This window comes from Vitis vinifera, chromosome 10, assembly GCF_030704535.1.
Source record: "Vitis vinifera cultivar Pinot Noir 40024 chromosome 10, ASM3070453v1".
Lineage (NCBI taxonomy): Eukaryota > Viridiplantae > Streptophyta > Magnoliopsida > Vitales > Vitaceae > Vitis > Vitis vinifera.
The window spans coordinates 16,623,948-16,648,083 of NC_081814.1; the positions used below are offsets into that span (position 1 = coordinate 16,623,948).

A 24,136-nucleotide genomic window follows, 5' to 3' on the forward strand; every position below is an offset into this window, starting at 1 on the left:
TGGCTCTGAACACCTAAACTGATGAAGGTGGCTCTAAATGCCTAAATTGATGAAGGTGTCTCTAAACGCCCAAACTAAACAAAGTGGCCCTGAACGTATAAACTGATGAAGGTGGCTTTGTATGCCTAAGCTAAAAAAAGTGGCTCTAAATGCCTAATTGAGGGAGGTGGCTCCGAACGCTTAAACTGAGCAAGGTGGCTTTGAACACCTAACACAAGGAAAGTGGCTCTGATCGCCTAAATTGAGCAAGGTGACTCTGAACGCCTAAACTAAAAAAGATGGCTTTGTGTGCCTAAGCTAAGGAAAGTAGCTTTGAACACCTAATTGTGGAAGGTGGTTCTGAATGCCTAAATTGAGAAATGTGGCTCTAAATGCCTAAACTAAGCAAGGTGGCTTTGAACACCTAAAATGAGCAAGGCGGCTCTGAACGCCTAAACTGTGGAAAGTGGCTCTGAACGCCTAACTAAGCAAGGTGCTTTGAACACTTAAACCGAGGGAGGTGGTTTTGAACGCCTAAACTGAGCAAGGTGGCTCTAAATGCCTAATCTAAGGAAAGCAGCTCTAATTGCCTAAATTGAGCAAGGTGGCTCTGAACGCCTAAACTAAACAAAGTGGCTCTGTATGCCTAAGCTAAGGAAAGTGGCTTTGAACGCCTAACTGAGGAAGGTGACTTTGAATGCCTAAATTGAGAAAGGTGGCTCTGAATGCCTAAACTAAGCAAGGTGGCTCTGAATGCCTAAAATGAGCAAGACGACTTTGAATGCCTAAACTATGGAAGGTGGCTTTGAACGCTTAACTGAAGAAAGTGGCTTTGAACACCTAAACTGTGAATGATGGCTCCGAACACCAAACTGTGAATGACGACTTTGAATGCCAACTTGAAAAGAAATGATGGCTTTAAACGCCTGAAATGTGGAGAGAAAGTGGCTCTGAATGCCTAATATGAGGAGGTGGCTTTAAATGCCTAAACTAGGTAAGGTGGCTCTAAACTCTTAAGCTAAGAAAGTGGCTCTGAATGCCTAAACTGTGGCTGTGAAAGTTGAACTAAAAGTGGGTGGCTTTGAATGCCTAACTGAGGAATGTGGCTCTGAACGCCTAAACTGGAAAAGATGACTTTGAATGCCTAAACTGGAAAATATGACTCTGAATGCCTAAAACTGCGACTTTGAATGTCAAACTAAAAGTGGGTGGCTATGAATGCCTAACTGAGGAACGTGGCTTCGAATGCCTAAACTATAAAAGATGGCTCTGAATGCTTGCACTGGAAGAGATGGCTCTAAATGCCTAAAAATGCGGCTTTGAATGCCTATAAGAGAAAATGGTGGCTCTGAACACCTAAACTGAAAGAAATGGCCATGAACGCTTAAACTGGAAGAGATGGCTTTGAATGCCTAAATTGGAAAATATGGATTTGAATGCCTATATGAGAATTTGGCTCTAAACACCTATGAGAGGAATGTGGCTCTGAATGCCTAATTGAGGAACTGGCTTTGAACGCCTAAACTGGAGAAGTGGCTCTGAACGCCTAAACTAACGAAATGGCTCCGAACGCTTAAGCTGAGAAAGTGGCTTTGAATGCCTAAACTGATGAAATGGCTTTGAATGCCTAAGCTGAGAAAAGAAATGGTGGCTCTAAAAGCTTGAAATGTGGAGAGAGAATGGCTTTGAATGCCATAACTGTGAAAATACGGTGGCTCTAAATGCCAAGCAAAAAAAGAATGATGAAGGGAAATATGCCCCAGTGTGGCGTGTTGCCACAACTCGATCCACTAAAATGATCTAAAATATAATAGTCCACTGGGGAAACTATCATCACCTCAACATAATGATCCACTTAGGAGTCATAGGTATTGGAACGGTTAAAACTCAAAAACCATGCTCCCTGAAGGCTTGTCTTGACAGAATCATCGAAAATGTGACTAACGGAGAAGACCATAAAAGCTAAATGTGAATCAATCATCTTGACAACAAAAAAATGGGCAATATGTCCCAGTATAGCAATTGATGCATCTTGGTATGTAGATAACCAAATGGCTCAAGCCAATCACCTCTGTATCAAAGAGTCAAACTATCCACGACTCAGAAAGTATAGGCATACCAGTATGCCCTAATGACTCGACAGGAACCTAATAATGACCAGAGGTGATCAAACTGTACTATCTCACTGAGAATCAACGTGTAAGAGCCTACCCATCACTGGCTCGAAAGCGCTCCATAAAGGAAAAAGATAATGTGAGTCTGCGTATCAATGACTCAACAATGACCCACTGAGGAAGCCTATCTGTCAATAGCTAAAAAATGATCTACTAAGGTAACTAATGAGAGAGTTTGTCATCTACCCAAAAATATCACTAGAGATGACGTAAGTAAGTGAGTCTATCAATGGCTTGGAAATGATCAGCTAGGGAATGAATGAGGAATCTATCATTGACTCAAGGATACTCCAATAAGAATGTCTAGGAAGTTTGACATGTGTTCCACTGAAATGATGACATGGGAGACCATGTGCCTGAAATAACTCCATCAGAGAATCACGACAATATAAAAAAGTATGAGCCTAATTGAATGACTGAAAAAAAGCTTCATTGGGAAATCATGGTCAAACAAAGATAAATCACCAGCTCGGTATGTATCTCATAAATAGGGATGATCATGTGAATCCATGAAGATCTATAAATCTCAACCGAAAAGGAAAATATGCCCTAGTATGGCATTCGACGCATGGTAGATCAGAAAATCAAATAACATTGGATCATCCATCATCAAATGTGCAATCTCAGTCATTTATATCCACAACTAAACCGGATCCAAACACCAAAAGGATGCCTTCTAGAAAAAGAAGCGTGATGACATCTAAATGTCAAAAAGTGTGAGCCTGATTGAATAGCCCAAGAGAGACTCCACTGAGGGATCATGATAAGATAACAATAGGCCATCAACTTGACATGCATCTTGTAAGTGATGAGGATCACGTGACTTCATGAAAATCTATAAATCTTAATTGAAAGGGAAATATGCCCCAATATGGCATCAAATGTATGGTAGATTGAAAAATCAGACAACATTGGATCATCCATCATCAAATATGTAATCCCAGTCATCCATATCCACAATTGAATTAGGTCCAAACATCAAAGAGGCGTCTCCCAAAAGAAATAACATGATGACATCTAAATATCAACCAAATCTCAAACACCTATCGAAATAAAGGTTGTCGAAGACGACATCTGATCCCATGGTCTCAAAGTGGTCTTAAGACACATGATGTAATGAAGGTTAGGTGATTCGCTTGTTTTTCCCAGCCGGGTCTTTTAATCAAAAACATTTATAAAACCTATGACCTTATACTGGCGTAGCAAAGCTACTATAGTATAGCAGTTCTAGGGTCGAACTCAGGGATGGGTTTTCACTCTATCAGTGACAGACTCTAAATTAGAAATTGATTCTGATGATTTCCTTTAGCACAAACTTGAAATTTAAAAGAAAATAAAATTGTTTTGAAAGTGGTGATTTAAACTAAACTCACATAGAACTAAGTAAAAAGTGGAAGAAAGAAAGTCTCCCGGAGCTAAAGGTTGCTAGGTTCAAGTACCAGATGCAAAGTGGGAAATTCCGGATTTTTCTCCTCGCATTGGGGATTTAACCTATAGTTATTTCCCGAACCGGTATAGGTTTGACAATGAAGTTTTAATCCATAAAAATCACTAGAGATGGTAATCAAGGTCCATTAATGGCTTAAGACACTATGGGCTATCACCTTGAATCACTTTCCAATGGCTCGTACATGATAACTAATGGACTGATATGGATCTAGCAATAAGCATCCACAGAGACCTTAAGCTTACCATGTATTGGCAAGTCAAAGTGATCCTAAGGGATTTAAGGCAAAACCTTGGCTTTAGAAACCATTTATGGACTCCAACTACCTGAATTTAATGCACGGAAACTTTCCACCTTTTAATATGGACTTTTCACCTAGCTTCCTTTACTCCAAGAAACTAAATGTTTAGCCTCTCATCCTCTGGGAAAACATCCTCAGAGGGTGTTTGGCTTCCAAGAAAATAGAAAATAGTAGAGAAAAAAGAAAACAAAAGAGATCTCTGTATAACAAAGTTACATAAGTTGGTCTCCTGGAGAAAGCTCCCCGAAAGATTACATTTTCAGTGATTACAAGAGAATTTATATAGGAAGGTAATTTTACCCTTCCTTGGATACTTCCTAGCTAAGGAATTATATGAGTGGTTGAATACAAGGAGAAAATGGAAATTTAGACACAAAAATATCAGAAGAAAAAGAGTCGGCAAAACTATCCAATTTTCGCACGCTGAGTTCCAATTTCGCACTTTGGTTTGAGGTGTGCGAAATTTTCGCACAGTGGACTGAGGATTTCGCACCTTGATTTCCATCGTGCGAAATTTTCGCTCAGCCTGATGCAGTTGTCTTCCGAAGGCCATATCTTTCTCATTTCAACTCCAAATCATACATGGTTTGAACCGTTGTATTCTTGACTTTCTGAGCTTTGAAATGGTATATAGAATGTAAAAAATGGACTTCGGGAAGTGCTCCAAAAGTGCAATGAAAGACTGCAACTGTGTCCCCTATCTTCATCCCCTGTTTTCCTCTTCTCCATTGTTTCTTCCTTGTATACTTTGAACCACTCAGGCAAAGGATTATGAGGCTCCATAGCTTGATTTCTTCATAAATTTAAGCTTTCAAAAGCTTTGCCCTGAACTATAAATAGCTCTCCCTCATTCTTAAATTGCTTTGGTGAGCATAAAGCTATCAAAAAGCACCAAAACTTAACACAATTGTTAGAAACGATTGCAAGGGCTCCTAACATGCTAATTGGGTTAAAAGGTAATAATTACTACTCAATGGTGTTTAAAAGAGCTAATTACAAGCTACAAAATAGCATGTTTTGAGTAGTAATCACTCCCCCCAACCGATATATTGCTAGTCCCTTAGCAATTAAGGAGAGAAAAACTAAGCAAACGTAATAATATACATAAAAGAAGTCATGCAATTCATTCCAAAAAATAATTGAGTGGCATGACTGATATCCAAACACATCTCTCCTGGTGAACTAAAGATATGAAGATTCAAAATGCAATAGGAGTTGTCAAAGCTTAAACTTAAACAAAAAGTACAAAGAGTGGAGATTATGCAATTAAGTATCAAAAGAATCTCTACTCTCAAGGTTTCAAAACAAACTCTTCCATAATAAGCTAAGTGTTAATGAAATTAGCTTCCGGATATAGTATGCACAACTATCCTCTCCCCCCAACCTAAGCTTTTCTCGGACATTGGCAAAATTAACCAACTCTTAATAGGTTAGGAACGCACCTTTTTATTCACAATTCTTTTTACTCACTAAACTTAACCAATTCACCTATGTAGCAAGCAGAGGATCGATGACTCCCAACCAATCAAGGTTTAGAGCATCGGGTTTTAAAGGCTTTCGCCACCCCTTCGGATCATGCTTAGGTTTCAAGGAAAGAATAGAGGCTTATTCTCTTTTCCATTTGATTCGCTTGTTTTTCCCAGCCGGGTCTTTTAATAAAAAACATTTATAAAACCTATGACCTTATACTGGCGTAGCAAAGCTACTATAGTATAGCAGTTCTAGGGTCGAACTCAGGGATGGGTTTTCACTCTATCAGTGATAGACTCTAAATTAGAAATTGATTCTGATGATTTCCTTTAGCACAAACTTGAAATTTAAAAGAAAATAAAATTGTTTTGAAAGTGGTGATTTAAACTAAACTCACATAGAACTAAGTAAAAAGTGGAAGAAAGAAAGTCTCCCGGAGCTGAAGGTTGCTAGGTTCAAGTGCCAGATGCAAAGTGGGAAATTCCGGATTTTTCTCCTCGCATTGGGGATTTAACCTATAGTTATTTCCCGAACCGGTATAGGTTTGACAATGAAGTTTTAATCCATAAAAAGTCACTAGAGATGGTAGTCAAGATCCATTAATGGCTTAAGACACTATGGGCTATCACCTTGAATCACTTTCCAATGGCTCGTACATGATAACTAATGGACTGATATGGATCTAGCAATAAGCATCCACAGAGACCTTAAGCTTACCATGTATTGGCCAGTCAAAGTGATTCTAAGGGATTTAAGGCAAAACCTTGGCTTTATAAACCATTTATGGACTCCAACTACCTGAATTTAATGCACGGAAACTTTCCACCTTTTAATCTGGACTTTTCACTTAGCTTCCTTTACTCCAAGAAACTATTGGTTTAGCCTCTCATCCTCTGGGAAAACATCCTCAGAGGGTGTTTGGCTTCCAAGAAAATAGAAAATAGTAGAGAAAAAAGAAAACAAAAGAGATCTCTGTATAACAAAGTTACATAAGTTGGTCTCCTGGAGAAAGCTCCCCGAAAGATTACATTTTCAGTGATTACAAGAGAATTTATATAGGAAGGTAATTTTACCCTTCCTTGGATACTTCCTAGCTAAGGAATTATATGAGTGGTTGAATACAAGGAGAAAATGGAAATTTAGACACAAAAATATCAGAAGAAAAAGAGTCGGCAAAACTATCCAATTTTCGCACGCTGAGTTCCAATTTCGCACTTTGGTTTGAGGTGTGCGAAATTTTCGCACAGTGGACTGAGGATTTCGCACCTTGATTTCCATCGTGCGAAATTTTCGCTCAGCCTGATGCAGTTGTCTTCCGAAGGCCATATCTTTCTCATTTCAGCTTCAAATCATACATGGTTTGAACCGTTGGATTCTTGACTTTCTGAGCTTTGAAATGGTATATAGAATGTAAAAAATGGACTTCGGGAAGTGCTCCAAAAGTGCAATGAAAGACTGCAACTGTGTCCCCTATCTTCATCCCCTGTTTTCCTCTTCTCCATTGTTTCTTCCTTGTATACTTTGAACCACTCAGGCAAAGGATTATGAGGCTCCATAGCTTGATTTCTTAATAAATTTAAGCTTTCAAAAGCTTTTCCCTGAACTATAAATAGCTCTCCCTCATTCTTAAATTGCTTTGGTGAGCATAAAGCTATCAAAAAGCACCAAAACTTAACACAATTGTTAGAAACGATTGCAAGGGCTCCTAACATGCTAATTGGGTTAAAAGGTAATAATTACTACTCAATGGTGTTTAAAAGAGCTAATTACAAGCTACAAAATAGCATGTTTTGAGTAGTAATCACTCCCCCCAACCGACATATTGCTAGTCCCTTAGCAATTAAGGAGAGAAAAACTAAGCAAACGTAATAATATACATAAAAGAAGTCATGCAATTCATTCCAAAAAATAATTGAGTGGCATGACTGATATCCAAACACATCTCTCCTGGTGAACTAAAGATATGAAGATTCAAAATGCAATAGGAGTTGTCAAAGCTTAAACTTAAACAAAAAGTACAAAGAGTGGAGATTATGCAATTAAGTATCAAAAGAATCTCTACTCTCAAGGTTTCAAATCAAAGTCTTCCATAATAAGCTAAGTGTTAATGAAATTAGCTTCCGGATATAGTATATAAAACTATCCTCACCCTCCAACCTAAGCTTTTCTCGAATATTGGCAAAATTAATCAACTCTTAATAGGTTAAGAACACACCTTCTTATTCACAATTCTTTTTACTCACTAAACTTAACCAATTCACCTATGTAGCAAGCAGAGGATCGATGACTCCCAACCAATCAAGGTTTAGGGCATCGGGTTTTAAAGGCTTTCGCCACCCTTTCGGATCATACTTAGGTTTCAAGGAAAGAATAGAGGCTTATTCTTTTTTTTTTTTTTTTTTTTTCAAAGACTCATTGGTCTTTATGAGGTGTCCCAACACTATTAAAGAGAGGTTAAGTAATCAACCAAGTCAAAATTTTCCTAAGCTTAGAAAGTGAGAAAGTTTTACATCTTATATTCGGGATCTAATGTGCAGTGTGTGTAAAGCTCGAAATGGAAGAAGAAAGTTCAAAATCAAAGAGGCTTCAATAGATTATCAACTTTGAAAGCATAAAACAAACTCTAAGACTTAAATAATTAAGTTAAAACTCGACTTATCCTATTTTATTTTTGAGAAATTATCTTTAACAACCAAAGAGAATGATTCAAAAAACTTTTAGCAATTTTAAATTTTAAGGAAAAATCAACTAAAATACCAAAATGACTTAATATTAACAACAAAACTTCCTTTCTCAACTCTCCCCCCAACCAAGTTGAACATTGTCCTCAATGTTTCAAAAGCGATTAAAAATAAAGGGAGGAAGTGGTACCTCCTGAGTGAGACAAAGTCTGAGTGTAAAGGAGGTATGGAATACCTTAAACCACATATTCTAAAGACAAAAGAGTAATGAGAAAATGGAATATAATAAAAAAGGATATATATATATATATATATTACTTGGAAAAGAAATATACAATGTATGATTTCAAGTAATATTTCCAATCCCAGTTTATAACACATGCAAAAGATGGGATTTACAAGTCTAATATATAAAGTAAAACATAAAAAGATCAGATATGAGTGGGGTCATGTGATGGCTCTGCTCTGATCTCCTCCTCTGGTATAGGCTGCTCAGCTGGCAAGCTCTCCTCATCTGGCACTAGAGGCTCGGATGGTGCAGACCTATCATGCCCAAAAGGTGTCTGCATACTCAAATGCTGCTGAATCTGATGAAGGATCGTGGTATGCTGGGTCTGAGTAGCAATGATCTGATCCTGGTGTGCACGAATAGTGGCCATCTGGTGGATAATAGAATCCTGAGCAGTGCTCAGTGTCCGCAATGAGCGCTCTAAGCCTCTGAATTCCATAAGAGAAACGGTGACAGTGGGCTCAGATGAAGGAGGAGGTGGTGGAGTAGCTGGCATGACTGGTGGAGCACCCGAAGTGATAGGAGAAATAGGATGTATAGGCTCAGGGATATGCTCTGAGGGGTGTGCTGCAGGGGCAGGAGGTGGTGTCTCTGTGAGAATCTCATCCTGCTGGGCCTGAGGCATCTGCTCATCTCGGGGTAGCTCTGGAGGTGCAGGCACAGCTGGGGCTCCCTGAGGTGCAAAGTAGGCTACCAAGTGATGCCATTTGTCGAGAGAGAAGTCCTCTCGGCAATGGCGGCGCCTCTCAAGACGGGGCTCTTCAGGATAGCCCAAGTGCTCTAAAATTTGGCAGAGGAGCCTCGGAAATAGTAATGGGATGCCATCTGCCCTCTGCAACTTCTTCTAATGGACTTTCTCTTCAAAATGAAGAAGAGAAGTCATAATCAAATGATGAGGGCCGAAGAAATAGCCCTCAGAAATCCTAAATAATGCCTCAAGTATAGCTCCTCTCCTCTGAACTTTATGCTGAAGTGGGAATAGGTTAGCACGCAGGAGCACATCAATGAGGAGCATCCCAGATGGAAGCTCTCTCCTGGTCAATACCGAGGCTGTAGAAGTCCCCCTGGACAAAATGCGGACCATGTCACTCTGAGAGAATGAGGACCACTCCCTGAAATCTGCCTGAAACACGGGCTCATAAGGTATATGGAGGGCCTCAGCAATGTGACGAGCTCCAATGGCACTCTGGCGTCCGTCTATGGTAAATTGGATGAGAGTAGGATTGCGGAGGCCTCGAGTAGTCATAGATTGATAAAAATCTAGAACTACTCTGGGATAGTAGAATTGCCTAGGAGTGAGAAGACCCTCCATGTGATACCTCTGCAGCAGTCGGAATGAGTCTCGGAGCTCTGGCTGCTGTCTGAGGGCCTCTATATCAAAATAGGTCTCGGAGTGGAAGGATCGATCTCTGCAATCCAGGTTGCCCTCTATCGGTGGTCCAGCTATCATGGGACGCCTGATAACGGTCTCGAGAGGAATATCCGCAGGAATCCGAGGTTCCTCTGTAGGCGGCTCTGCCTGAGGCGCATGGGATGACTCTCCAGGACCCGAGAACTTGGTTCTCTTCGCTGGTGGCCGAGCAACAGGGCTCGTGGCCTGATCGACTGGTGGCACAGGGTCCGCGGGTGGCCTCCTGGTGGGATATCGACGCTGAGAAGGAGCTTCCCCCTCAGATGGGGGAATGGCCGAGGCCTGAACAGGTGGCGAAGCTGCGGCTCCCATGGCGGCTCGATGTGGTCGAGGTGTCGGTGAGGATGGGGAGGCGGAATGGCCTCCTCTGGTCTTCGCCATGGCCGAAATGGAGGGAGGTGGGTGTTCGGGATTCCAGAGGTGTCTTAGCTTGTGCGCGGGGGAGACTGTTGAGTTCCTGGGCTTCAAGGGCTTATATAGGAATGGGGTTTGGGGGGGGGGGGGGGGGGTTTATGTTTAAAAATTTTCCAAGGCAACTGAAAAGTCGTTTTTAGACATTAGGCACAATTTCGAGGGTAAAATTGTAATTTAAAAGTCAGTTTAAAATTTTTAGAGCTGAAAATTTTACCGTGCGAAATTTTCGCACCTTGGACTGGAAATTTCGCACCTTGGAATTGGGGTGTGCGAAAATGGCACCCCTTCAATTGAAGATTTCGCACCTTGGAATTGGGTGTGCGAAATTTTTGCACCTTGAACAGTGGTGTGCGAAATTTTCGCACACCGTTTCGCACAGTGCGAAAATTAGCTTGAGGTGTGCGAAATTGGCATATGTGTGCCAGGAGAGGATTTCGCACCTTCCACAGTGGTGTGCGAAATTGGATTTTAGGAAATTCGCACCTTGAAAACGGATTTCGCACCTTGAGATAGATTTCGCACCTTGAAATTGGGGTGTGCGAAAATTGCTTCATTTGGCCCAAGGATTTCGCACCTTGGAATTGGGTGTGCGAAATTTTCGCACCTTGAAATCAGGTGTGCGAAATTTTGGCACCTTGAAATCAGGTGCTCTGCTTCCTTGGTCTTACTCCCCTGTTCTGCTTTTGAAGAGCTCTCCTCACCTTTCATGATTTTTTTCTGAAATTTATCATCAAAATTGACTTGAATTAAGACAAAATAAACTAAGATTGAGGAAAAATTATAATAAAAAGAAATAAAATTAATGATATAACTATAAAACTATAACAAAAAATTCATGGACTTATTTAGCCCATGATACCCTGCTTTCCCTCAGAGTTGTGGTGGTTCAAGGAGGTTGATCTCCTCATTGTCTGTACTGTAAGGCTCTATAAATGGCTTGAGACGATGACCATTGACTTTGAAGGTTTGATTGCCTGTGGGATTGAATATTTCCACCACTCCGTTGGGATGCACTTCATGAATTATGAAAGGACCCGTCCACCTGGATTTCAATTTTCCTGGAAAGAGATGAAGTTTAGAGTCATAAAGCAAAACTTTTTGTCCTTTGGTAAAATTTTTCTGATTTACCAACTGATCATGCCATTTTTTCAATCTTGCTTTGGCAATTTTTGAATTGAGGTATGCATCATTCCTCATTTCCTCCAATTCATTCAAATCCAAACATCTCTTTAACCCGGCTCTTGTCAAATCCATGTTGAGCTTTTTGATTGCCCACCATGCTTTATACTCAATTTCTACTGGAAGATGACACGCTTTGCCATAAACAAGGCGATAGGGAGACATTCCTAGAATGGTCTTGTAAGCGGTCCTATAAGCCCATAAGGAATCCAGGAGCTTGATAGACCAATCCTTCCTATTCACATTAACCACCTTCATCAATATATTCTTGATCTCTCGGTTGGCTAACTCAACTTGACCACTTGTTTGGGGGTGATAAGGTGTAGCTACCTTGTGCTTAACCCCATACTTGGCTAGAAGAGTCTCAAAAGGTTTATTGCAAAAGTGGGTTCCCCCATCACTTATAATGGCCTTTGGCACTCCAAATCTTGCAAAGATGTTGTCCTTGAGGAATTTAAGTACCACCTTATGATCATTGCTCCTACATGGGATTGCCTCTACCCACTTAGAGACATAATCCACTCCTACCAAGATGTAGGAATGTCCAAATGACATTGGAAATGGTCCCATAAAGTCTATACCCCATACATCAAAGATATCCACTATTAAGATGGGGTTCAAGGGCATCATATTTCGGCGTGTTAGCTTACCAAGCCTTTGACACCGATCACATCCCTTACACATAGAATGGGCATCCTTGAAAAGAGATGGCCACCAGAAGCCTGATTGGATCACTTTCATAGCTGTTTTCTGGGAGGCAAAATGACCTCCACATGCATCATCATGGCAATGGGAAAGAATTCCCGATTGCTCTTGCTCAGGAACACATTTCCTTATAATTTGATCTGCACAATATTTGAAAAGAAAAGGTTCCTCCCAATAATAGGCATGGATCTTAGCTAAGAAATGCCTTTTGTCTTGAGCACTCCACTCACTTGGTACTTCTCCAGTAACCAAAAAGTTTACAATGTGAGAATACCATGGAGCTAAATCTACTGACATGAGAGACTCCTCAGGGAAGTCATCATTGATAGGTAGACCATGTGAGTCATGTGTTATCACTAGTCTGGACAAGTGGTCAGCTACCACATTTTCTACCCCATTTTTATCCCTGATTTGGAGATTGAATTCTTGGAGCAAAAGAATCCATCTTATCAATCTTGCCTTGGCATCCTGCTTGGTTAGCAAGTACTTCAAAGCAGAATGATCAGTGAACACTACTATAGAGGACCCTACCAAATAAGCACGAAACTTATCCAAGGCAAAAACTATTGCCAACAACTCCTTTTCAGTAGTTGTGTAGTTCTTTTGAGCCTCATTCAAAGTTCTGCTTGCATAATAGATCACATAGGGCTTTCCATCTTCTCTTTGCCCTAAAACAGCCCCCATAGCAAGATCACTTGAATCACACATTACCTCAAAAGGTAATTTCCAATTTGGGGCTCTCACTATTGGTGCAGTTGTGAGGAATTGTTTCAATTCCTCAAAACTTCTCTGACACTTCTCATCCCACACAAACTTGGCATCCTTTACCAAAAGCTCACACAGAGGTTTTGAGATTTTTGAGAAATCCTTAATGAACCTCCTATAGAATCCTGCATGTCCAAGGAATTGCCTAATTCCTTTAACATTTGTGGGAGGTGGCAACTTAACAATAAGCTCCACCTTTGCCTTATCTACCTCAATGCCATTTTTGGAGATGATATGTCCTAAGACAATTCCTTTTTGCACCATAAAATGGCACTTCTCCCAATTTAGCACTAGGTATTTCTCAATACATCTATGGAGAACAACTTCTAAATGCATCAAACACTCCTCATAAGAACTTCCATATACAGTGATGTCATCCATGAAAACTTCCATGATGCGTTCCACCATATCACTGAAGATGCTTAGCATGCATCTTTGGAAAGTTGCAGGAGCATTACATAGACCAAAGGGCATTCTCCTATATGCAAAAGTACCAAAGGGACAAGTGAAGGTCGTCTTTTCTTGATCTTCCAAATCAATTTCTATTTGGAAGTACCCTGAATAACCATCTAGAAAACAATAGAAAGGATGTCCTGAGACTCTCTCAAGGACTTGGTCCATGAAAGGCAATGGAAAATGGTCCTTGCTAGTCACTGAATTCAACCTTCTATAGTCTATACACACCCTCCATCCTGAGGTAGGACGTGTAGAGACTTCCTCCCCTTTCTCATTCTGGATCACAGTGATTCCAGATTTCTTTGGGACTACTTGGGTGGGACTCACCCACAAGCTGTCTGAAATGGGATATATGATCCCAGCTTGAAGTAGCTTCAAAACTTCACTCCTCACCACCTCTTGCATGTGAGGATTCAGTCTCCTTTGGGGTTGCCTCACTGGTTTTGCATCATCCTCCATATAAATATGATGGGTGCACACCAAAGGGCTAATCCCTTTCAGATCAGAAATTTGCCATCCAATGGCTTTCTTACATTTTCTGAGGACTCCTAAAAGACTATCCTCTTGATCACTAGTGAGGGTTGAGGAAACTACCACTGGACATTTTTCATCATCCTCCAAGTATGCATACTTCAACTCCAGAGGAAGTGGTTTTAAAATAAGCTTTGGAGGGTTCTCCACAGCAACTCCTTGTGAGTCTTCCTGGTTGAACAGTGGTAAGATCTCTTCCCGTCTCCTCCAAGGAGACATAATGGCTAGCACATCAGAGGGTTCAGGGAACCCATCTTCAAGGACTTCCAGGTTTTCATTCAAGCTCTCCTCTAAACTCTTGTCACAGTGCTCTTCAACCAAAGTGTTGATCAAGCACACCTCCTCAAATCCTTCCTCCTCTTCAGGGTAAAGATGCCTCTTACATAAGTGGAATATGTTTAATTCCAATGTCATGTTTCCAAATGTGAGCTGCATCACCCCATTCCTACAATTAACAATAGCATTGGAGGTAGCTAGGAAAGGTCTCCCTAGGATGATTGGTACATAATTTTCTTCCTTGACAGTGGAATCAGTATCAAGCACCACAAAATCCACAGGATAGTAGAATTTGTCCACTTGAACTAGAACATCCTCTATCACTCCTCTTGGGATTTTGACCGACCTATCAGCTAAGGAGAGGGTCATGGTTGTGGGCTTTAATCCTCCTAGTCCCAGTTGCTTATACACAGAGTATGGGAGCAAATTCACACTTGCTCCCAAGTCTAGTAAAGCTTTTTCCACATTTGTCCGTCCAATGTTGACTGATATGGTGGGACATCCCGGATCTTTATACTTAACTGGGGACTTACTCTGAATGATAGCACTCACTTGCTCAGTGAGGAATGCATTCTTTGTCACCTGTAAACCTCTCTTGACTGTGCACAAGTCCTTTAGAAACTTTGCGTATGTGGGGACTTGCTTGATCATATCAAGTAAAGGTATATTCACCTTCACTTGCCTCAGCACTTCAAGAATTTCTGATGAATTCTTGATTTCTTTCTTTCCATGTAAAGCTTGAGGAAAAGGGGGAGGCATATGTTTTTTCATCATATCCTCCTTAATCACTATCCTTGGTTCTTCTTCAATGCTTGATTTGGATGCACTTTTCTTCCCACTCTGCTCTTCTTGGTTTTTGCCCTCTTTAATCAAGGGTCCCTTTGATCTGAGTTCTTCATCAGGCCCCAAGTTAGGCAAGGGTTGATCAACCTCCTTTCCACTCCTCAAGGTTATCACAGCTTTGACCTCCCTTAACTTTGAAGAATCCCCCTCTTGGGTTTCAACTTCATGAACACCCTTAGGATTTTGGCTTGGTTGAGAGGGAAATTTTCCTTTCTCATTCACTGTGTTGAGGTTGGTAAGTCTAGAGATGGAGTACTGAATATTATCTATCTTATGATATAGATCATTTTGCATCCCATCCATTCTCTTATTTAGAGAACTTTCAACATTCTCAATCTTTTGGTGCAATTGGGAGTTGATTTCCCTTTGTTCACCCACAAAGTCATTCATGACTTTACTTAGGTTTGCAATGGCTTGCTCCACTAAAGAGGTTTGTTGAGGTGCTTGAGTTTGGGCTTGTGGTTGGTATGGAGGTGGTCTTGGTTTCCAAGAAAAATTTGGGTGGTTTCTCCAGCTTGAATTATAGGTGTTTCCATAAGATGCACTATTGTTGGGCCTAAATTGCCCCACAACATTCACTTGATCACCTAACATCTCTCTCACAGCTGGCATGGTTGGACACTCATCTACCACATGATCACATGATTGGCAAATGGTGCATGGCATGACATGGACTTGGGTATCGGAAATGGCTTTGACTTCATGTATCTTTTTCAACTCAAGTTCTTCCAACCTCCTAGCTAATGTTGCCACCTTAGCTTTCATGTCCACATCTTCACTCAACATGTACATTCCAGCCTTTGGATTTTGGGTTTGTTGAGAGGGAAACTTTCCTTTCTCTCTTGAGTTGGGCTCATCCCATCCTCTTGACACCTCAGCCACATAACTTAAAAAGTCCATGGCTTCTTCAGGATTCTTACTCATAAAATCTCCCCCACACATGGTTTCAAGAATTTGCTTCATGGAAGAAGACATTCCATCATAAAAATAGCTCACTAAAAGCCATGTATCAAAACCATGATGAGGACAAGCATTGATGGCTTCCATATACCTTTCCCAACACTCATGGAACTTTTCATTTTCTTTTGCAGAAAAGTTTGAGATTTGTCTCTTCAACCCATTAGTCCTATGGGTGGGGAAATATTTCTTCAAAAATTCAGCTTGAAGATCAACCCAATTCCTTATGCTCCTTGGCCTTAAAGAATTAAGCCATATTTTTGCCTTATCCTTCAAAGTAAAAGGGAATAGCTTGAGTCTCATCAAGTCTATTGAAGCTCCTCCCTCTCTAAAGGTATTACACACCTCCTCAAACTCCTTGATGTGTGCATATGGATTCTCACTCTCCATTCCATGGAAAGTTGGTAGGAGGGGTACAATATGGGGTCTTATAACCAACTGCTCAAGAGGGGGCAGGATGCATGAGGGTGCACTCATCCTTGGGGAATGCATTCTATCCCTCATGGATAGGTATGCATTGGGATTACCCCCTTGACCTTGTTGAGAATTCTGATCCTCTGGTGGAGGGTCCATGATATTTACACAGATATCCAACTCTGTGTCTTGAGGATTCTCAATCCTTACTAATCTTCCCTCTTGGTCCCTAATCCAATAGGGCATGCACAAGTTACAATTCCTGTAATAAAAAAAAAAAAAAACAAAAACAAAAAGGAAACTAGAAAAAAGGTTAAAGTTAGGAAGAAAATGAAAATAAAATTAACAAAAGGAAAATGAAAGAAAATGAAGTTAGTGAAAGAGGAATTCACCCTGGTTGTGATGAAAATCACAAGTAGCCTCTAAAAGGTTGTATCACTGTATTGTGGCACCATCCCCGGCAACGGCGCCATTTGATTCACTTGTTTTTCCCAGCCGGGTCTTTTAATAAAAAACATTTATAAAACCTATGACCTTATACTGGCGTAGCAAAGCTACTATAGTATAGCAGTTCTAGGGTCGAACTCAGGGATGGGTTTTCACTCTATCAGTGATAGACTCTAAATTAGAAATTGATTCTGATGATTTCCTTTAGCACAAACTTGAAATTTAAAAGAAAATAAAATTGTTTTGAAAGTGGTGATTTAAACTAAACTCACATAGAACTAAGTAAAAAGTGGAAGAAAGAAAGTCTCCCGGAGCTGAAGGTTGTTAGGTTCAAGTGCCAGATGCAAAGTGGGAAATTCCGGATTTTTCTCCTCGCATTGGGGATTTAACCTATAGTTATTTCCCGAACCGGTATAGGTTTGACAATGAAGTTTTAATCCATAAAAAGTCACTAGAGATGGTAGTCAAGATCCATTAATGGCTTAAGACACTATGGGCTATCACCTTGAATCACTTTCCAATGGCTCGTACATGATAACTAATGGACTGATATGGATCTAGCAATAAGCATCCACAGAGACCTTAAGCTTACCATGTATTGGCCAGTCAAAGTGATCCTAAGGGATTTAAGGCAAAACCTTGGCTTTAGAAACCATTTATGGACTCCAACTACCTGAATTTAATGCACGAAAACTTTCCACCTTTTAATCTGGACTTTTCACCTAGCTTCCTTTACTCCAAGAAACTAAATGTTTAGCCTCTCATCCTCTGGGAAAACATCCTCAGAGGGTGTTTGGCTTCCAAGAAAATAGAAAATAGTAGAGAAAAAAGAAAACAAAAGAGATCTCTGTATAACAAAGTTACATAAGTTGGTCGCCTGGAGAAAGCTCCCCGAAAGATTACATTTTCAGTGATTACAAGAGAATTTATATAGGAAGGTAATTTTACCCTTCCTTGGATACTTCCTAGCTAAGGAATTATATGAGTGGTTGAATACAAGGAGAAAATGGAAATTTAGACACAAAAATATCAGAAGAAAAAGAGTCGGCAAAACTATCCAATTTTCGCACGCTGAGTTCCAATTTCGCACTTTGGTTTGAGGTGTGCGAAATTTTCGCACAGTGGACTGAGGATTTCGCACCTTGATTTCCATCGTGCGAAATTTTCGCTCAGCTTGATGCAGTTGTCTTCCGAAGGCCATATCTTTCTCATTTCAGCTCCAAATCATACATGGTTTGAACCGTTGGATTCTTGACTTTCTGAGCTTTGAAATGGTATATAGAATGTAAAAAATGGACTTTGGGAAGTGCTCCAAAAGTGCAATGAAAGACTGCAGCTGTGTCCCCTGTCTTCATCCCCTGTTTTCCTCTTCTCCATTGTTTCTTCCTTGTATACTTTGAACCACTCAGGCAAAGGATTATGAGGCTCCATAGCTTGATTTCTTCATAAATTTAAGCTTTCAAAAGCTTTGCCCTGAACTATAAATAGCTCTCCCTCATTCTTAAATTGCTTTGGTGAGCATAAAGCTATCAAAAAGCACCAAAACTTAACACAATTGTTAGAAACGATTGCAAGGGCTCCTAACATGCTAATTGGGTTAAAAGGTAATAATTACTACTCAATGGTGTTTAAAAGAGCTAATTACAAGCTACAAAATAGCATGTTTTGAGTAGTAATCATTAGGGAAATAGGGTAATAGAAATGAAGAGAAACTCGGCCCAAATACCCAATGATCAAAACCCATGCCATCATGTATGAAATGCAACATGTATAGAAAGTCTCATGAGCCATGGACCTAAGAGTGCCCAATGTGAATATAATATCGATAAGGAGACAAATGAAGCAGATCGAAGTGATAATGAGATGTGTAAAAAATGATACAAATAGAGTAGCAAACATGGAATAGATCACTGTAAGACATAGATAAGAGGGTGAAGTGAAAGGAATGAATCATAATCAATGGCGAGGATGATGGCGAAACAATGAACATATAAAGAGGAATGATGATCAACTCAAATCAAACATGGAGTGAAGTCACATCAACAATGAATGTAATGATAGAAAAGACAATCACCCAGAGCCCCTAGGAGAAGGTCACTCATTTCACTCTAAAAAAATTATGACAAAGTGAATATAAATAAAAAATGATCTTGAAAGGCTCACATACGAACTCTCACCAACAAACATACTTGATAAAATGACCATCGAATATTAATATATATGCTCAATGATGGAGAATACTATGCACATACACACATGTGCTTATTTTTCTTTTCATTTCATTTATTTATTTATTTTACATATATACACATGCATATACCTTGAACATAAACAAATAAGCCCCAAAGAGATAACATCAATAATGGATAAACACACTCTCAAGTGCTAAAGTAACATAAACTCTCTCCAATGAGGTGACCTTATCAAACTAAGGGTCTTCAAATTAATGTCCGTGGTATAGATAATGGAAATGATGTGACCATCCTCCATGTAATGAACTCAGGAGGATCACCATTCAAGGTAGAGAAAAGATGAAGTGGAAAAAGTAGCAAATGAGACAAAAAAAACAAAGAAGAACACAACCAATGAGATATGGTGGAATGTAGTAGTGTGATGATAGGAAAAATAATGAGAGAAAGATGTGCCCCTAGGCCCAAGGCTCATGAAACTCCTAAATGAAGCATGCATACACTAAAGGGCCCTTATCCTAGTGTAAAAGTGTAAACAAGGTAATAAGAAAGAAAGACTCTAATGCACATGTGAGGCTCAATGGGCTAGCAATGGTTTGTATGTCAAAAAAAAAAAATAGCAAGGTATGTGGCTAACCGAAATGATGGCTACCTATCTTGCGACCATGGTCTCAAACATGATACTTCTTTAGTCGATCCACATTGGTTGTCTCCGAGAATCGATTTTCTTTTAAATCCATCAACCATGCAACGCCTTATAGGGTCAACTCCCTAATGAAATAAGGTCCACTCCAATTGGGCCTGAATTTCCCTCTGAGATCTCTGATCAATCCTTTAATGACTTTCAAAACTAAGTCACCTCTTTGTAGTGGTCTAGGCTTGACCCGCTTTTTGAATGCACGAGTCATCTTCCTTTGATAAGCATGACCATAGTCTGTTGCCTTTAGTCTCCTCTCATTTAGGAGATTAAGCTGGTCTAATCGAGCTTGAGCCCAGTCTGCCTTTGAAAGCTATTGTTCTAATGCTAACCTCAATGAACCCATCATTATCTCAATTGGTAGCACTGCCTCCATACCATACACCAAAGAGTAGAGTGTGGCTCCAGTAGAGATGTGAAAAGAAGTCCGATAAGCCCACAATGCAAACGAAAGATTTTCTGACCAATCCCGAGAAGTCTTAATTATCCTCTATAACATTCTCTTAATATTTTTATTTGCAACCTCTACCGCTCTATTAGTCTGCGGCCTGTACGTAGACGATCTATGATACCGAATACCATATCTCTATAATAGGGTGTCAACCTCTACCCTGAAATATACTCCTATATCTAAAATCAACTCATGATGGACTCCATAACGACCAATAATGTGTGATATGATGAAACTAGCAATCCCAGATGATGCCAATGTCACATACGATGCAACCTCCACCCACTTGGTGAAGTAATCGATGGAGACCAAGATGAACTCATGATCATTGGAAGGCTTCGAAAAAATCTTCCCAAGAATGTCTACACCCGATACTGAAAATGGCAATGGTGAAGTCAATGCATGTAACTTTAAAGGTGGCACGTGAATGAGGTCCCCGTGTATCTGACACTCTGGACATCTTTGAACAAACTAACAATAGTCTATCTCCATAGTCAACTAGAAATACACGATCCTCATGATCTTACGTGCTAACATATGCCATCCCATATATGGTCCACAAACTCCCGCATTAACCTTTCTCATCACTCGATTAGTAGAGGTGTGGTCTAAGCACAATAGTAACATCCCATTGGTTGATCATCTGTATAATGTCTTCCCAGAGATCACAAATTGGGTGGCTAATTGTCTCAATGCTCTCTTATCCTTGGTTGTGGCGGCCTCAGGATATGTGTCAAATCTCAAAAACTGGTATATGTCATCGTACCAAGGTAAGCCATCATCTAACTCTGTCTCATCAATCAAGTAACAATAGACAAGAATATATCTCGACTCAATCAGTAGAAGACGAACAATAATATCAGTAGGAATATCAATCATGGAAGCTAGAGTAGCCAAGGCATCAACAAACTAGTTCAGCGCTCAAGGCAGATGTGTATAACTCAAATCATCAAATTTCTTAACCAATAGTTCCAAGTATGAGTGGTAAGGCTTGAGTTTCACATCTCTAGTCTTTCAATGACCTTGAATCTATTTCAATACCAGATTAGAGTCACCAAACACCTCCATCCGTCTAATCCCGAGCTCAAGAGCTGTCTCTAATCCCAAGATATAAGCCTCATACTCAATGATATTGTTCATGGTAGAGTGTCGATCAAAGAATGCCAAACGAACAAATCTAGGAATGTGGTCACCACAAGGGGATATCAATAGAACACCTATTCCATAGCTAGAATGGTTGGTTGCATCATCAAAATACATGCGCCAACCTGACAAACTAGTCACTACATCGATATCCTCATTTGGACAGTCATCATCAATCGCTCTACCATTAGAAACTGGTAACGAGGCTAAGTGATATGCAACAATACTCCATTTGATAGAATTCTAAATGACATAATGAATATTGAACTTCGCCAGGAGTACCAACCATCTCATAAGTCAACCAATCAAAGCAGACCTGTCAAACAAACATCTTTTTACTCAAATAATAAATAACTTGCTAATTTCCTAAATCATCAAGCTAAGCTAACATGCATCCCAAGGCTATGTCTAAGACTGACAAGTATAGGAGTAAGGGACTACCTGGTATAGGAGACACTAGAACTGAAGGCGACAATAAATACTCCTTGATCCTCTCGAATGCGCGTTGGCACTTATCATCCCAAATAGTAGCCTGACTCTTCTTTAAGAGTCGGAGAATGAGTTCGCAGATATCTGTTAATCTGGCAATGAATCTATTGATGTACTGAAGTCTACCCAAGAAACCTCTGATTTCTCTCTCAATGTTTGACGTAGGCATGTCAAGGATGACTCTGATCTTATCTGGATTTGTCTTCATGCCTCTCTCACTGACCATGTATCCTAGTAGTTTCCCAAAAGTCACTCAAAAAGTGCGTTTCTTGGGATTCAATCTCAATCTAAACTATCTGATCATCTCAATGAATTTATCCAAAGCTGCTAAGTGATCTACTCTATCTCAGGATTTCACTATCATGTCATCCACATAAACCTCAACATCTCGGTGCATCATATCATGGAAATGGTGGTTGCTGCTCTCTGGTAGGTAGCTCCTATATTCTTCAATCCAAACAGAATCACTCTATAGCAGTAAGTACTCCACTTAGTAATAAAGGATGTATTCTCCATGTCCTCTGGAGCCATCAAAATATGATTATACCCAAAAAAACTCGTCTATAAAGAACAACATCGAATGACCTACTGTACTGTCAACTAGCATGTCAATGTGAGGAAGAAGAAAATCATCCTTGGAACTGGCCTTGTTGAGATCTTGGAAATCAACATAGACTCTTACCTTGCCATCATTTTTAGGAACATGGACAGCATTGGCCAACCACTCAGGATACTTAACCACTGATAAGAATCTCACACTGAGTCACTTCTGAATCTCCTCCTTTACTTGCAAACTCCAACATGGATGTAATCATCTCAACTTCTGTTTAACCGGTCTGACATGAGGCAGAAGTGGCAAGTGATGCTGGACTATGGATGGATCAAGGCCCAACATGTCCTCGTAAGACCATGCAAAAACATCTAAATATGATCTAGGTAACTGGATGAGGTTGTCCCTCTCATTTGTAGACAAATCCAATTCAACCATCAGCTCCCTAGGTTGGTCTATTATAGCAAAATCAACAATCTCAGCGTCTCTTGTGGCAAGAGAAACTCTCTGATCACTCGAACTCAGATCAGAAGTAGAAGAAGAGTCCTCATCTGAATCATGTTGTACAATCTCATCATCTATATCAAATATCTGTGATGTGGGTGAATGAGGTGCAGATAAACTGATGTCACAAGAGACATGCAAATACTTAAAAAAGACTCATATCCATGTATGAAGAAAAAACCAGTACATCATCAAAACGGGAGACAAATCCCGACAATACATCAAAAGAAAGTGGTGGGTCCACATGCTCAAACTTTACCACGACCAAGCTAATAACGCCCTCAAGTACATCATCATCATGAGCAACAATAGTAAGTAGCCCAGGAGTAGGGACAAACTGAACATCCTCAACCATCTTAATAGCAAGTACCCCAAACAAATTGAGTGGAGAAGCAGTCACTGGCTTAACATCATCGGTAATCTGACTCATGTCTACCATGAGCATCTCATCACTATACTCATAACGCGGAATAGCCTCATCTATCATGTCTACAATCTCAACAAATGTCCCATACTCATTAGTCTCCTCTAGGAAATAAAGCGGCAATAGGCTTGTATGGTTTGGAGACGGAGGAGTAATCAAAATAGAAGTGGAAGTGCCAAGAGCTCCGTCACTCAACTATAACTGGTGAACTAGACACTGAAGCTTAGTCTCCTGATCAACACTAAGTCCACTAGTAATCCTCTTTGAATGCATCTATGTCTCTAGTGCCCTCACAAAATAATCTATTAAGCTCATCCTGTATGGGTGAATAAGATAATCAAATGACATGTGGAACAAACGAGCTCTGAGTTTCTCTTTATGCAGAAGCGCCATGTATCTATAATCGGCCTCTATAGGAACAAAATTAAGACCGAAAGGAGTATCATGATCAACTGTGGCAATAAATTCTCCAAAGCCATGCTGATGACGCCCCAAACCCAAACTAGGTAAGAAAGACATAGATTCCATCATGTCCAAAGACACCATACTACCATGCTCATAAAAAAGAAGCACCACATGATCTCTACAGAACTGCTTGACTTCCACAGTCTATATCTCATCAAAGGTGAAGCTAGTCAGAAATAGGTCATCGTCGCCATGACTAATCTCCAATACTAGCTCTCAAGTAGAATAAGTGTCCCCAAAAGACTATATAGTAATGACTTTGCCCTCGTGTATAAACTTCACTTTCTGATGAAGGAAAGATGGTATAGCTCCTACTTTATGGATCTAAGGCCGACCTAGTAACAGGTTAAAGGATGTCGAAATCCTCAAAACCTGAAATAAGGCAGGGAATGTGACTGGGCCTATCTGCAAGTCCAATGTCAACATACCCAAAACCTCTCTACGTGTACTGTCATAAGCTCGAATTGTTTAAGAAGATGGCTCAA

The 24,136-nt window shown here is 40.1% G+C and overlaps 1 protein-coding gene across 1 annotated transcript; it reads right to left on the minus strand.

Moving 5' to 3' along the window:
- Positions 1-11,150: 11,150 nt before the first annotated feature.
- On the minus strand, positions 11,151-21,934 carry LOC132254561 (uncharacterized; the record flags this gene model as incomplete). Its single annotated transcript, XM_059740446.1, has 5 exons — positions 21,661-21,934; positions 19,958-20,084; positions 14,918-15,204; positions 13,520-14,866; positions 11,151-13,054 (listed from the first exon to the last, which is right to left on the minus strand). Coding segments are annotated over exons 1-5 (3,939 nt in total), but the record flags the coding sequence as incomplete, so codon positions are not given.
- Between the last annotated feature and the right edge of the window lie 2,202 nt (positions 21,935-24,136).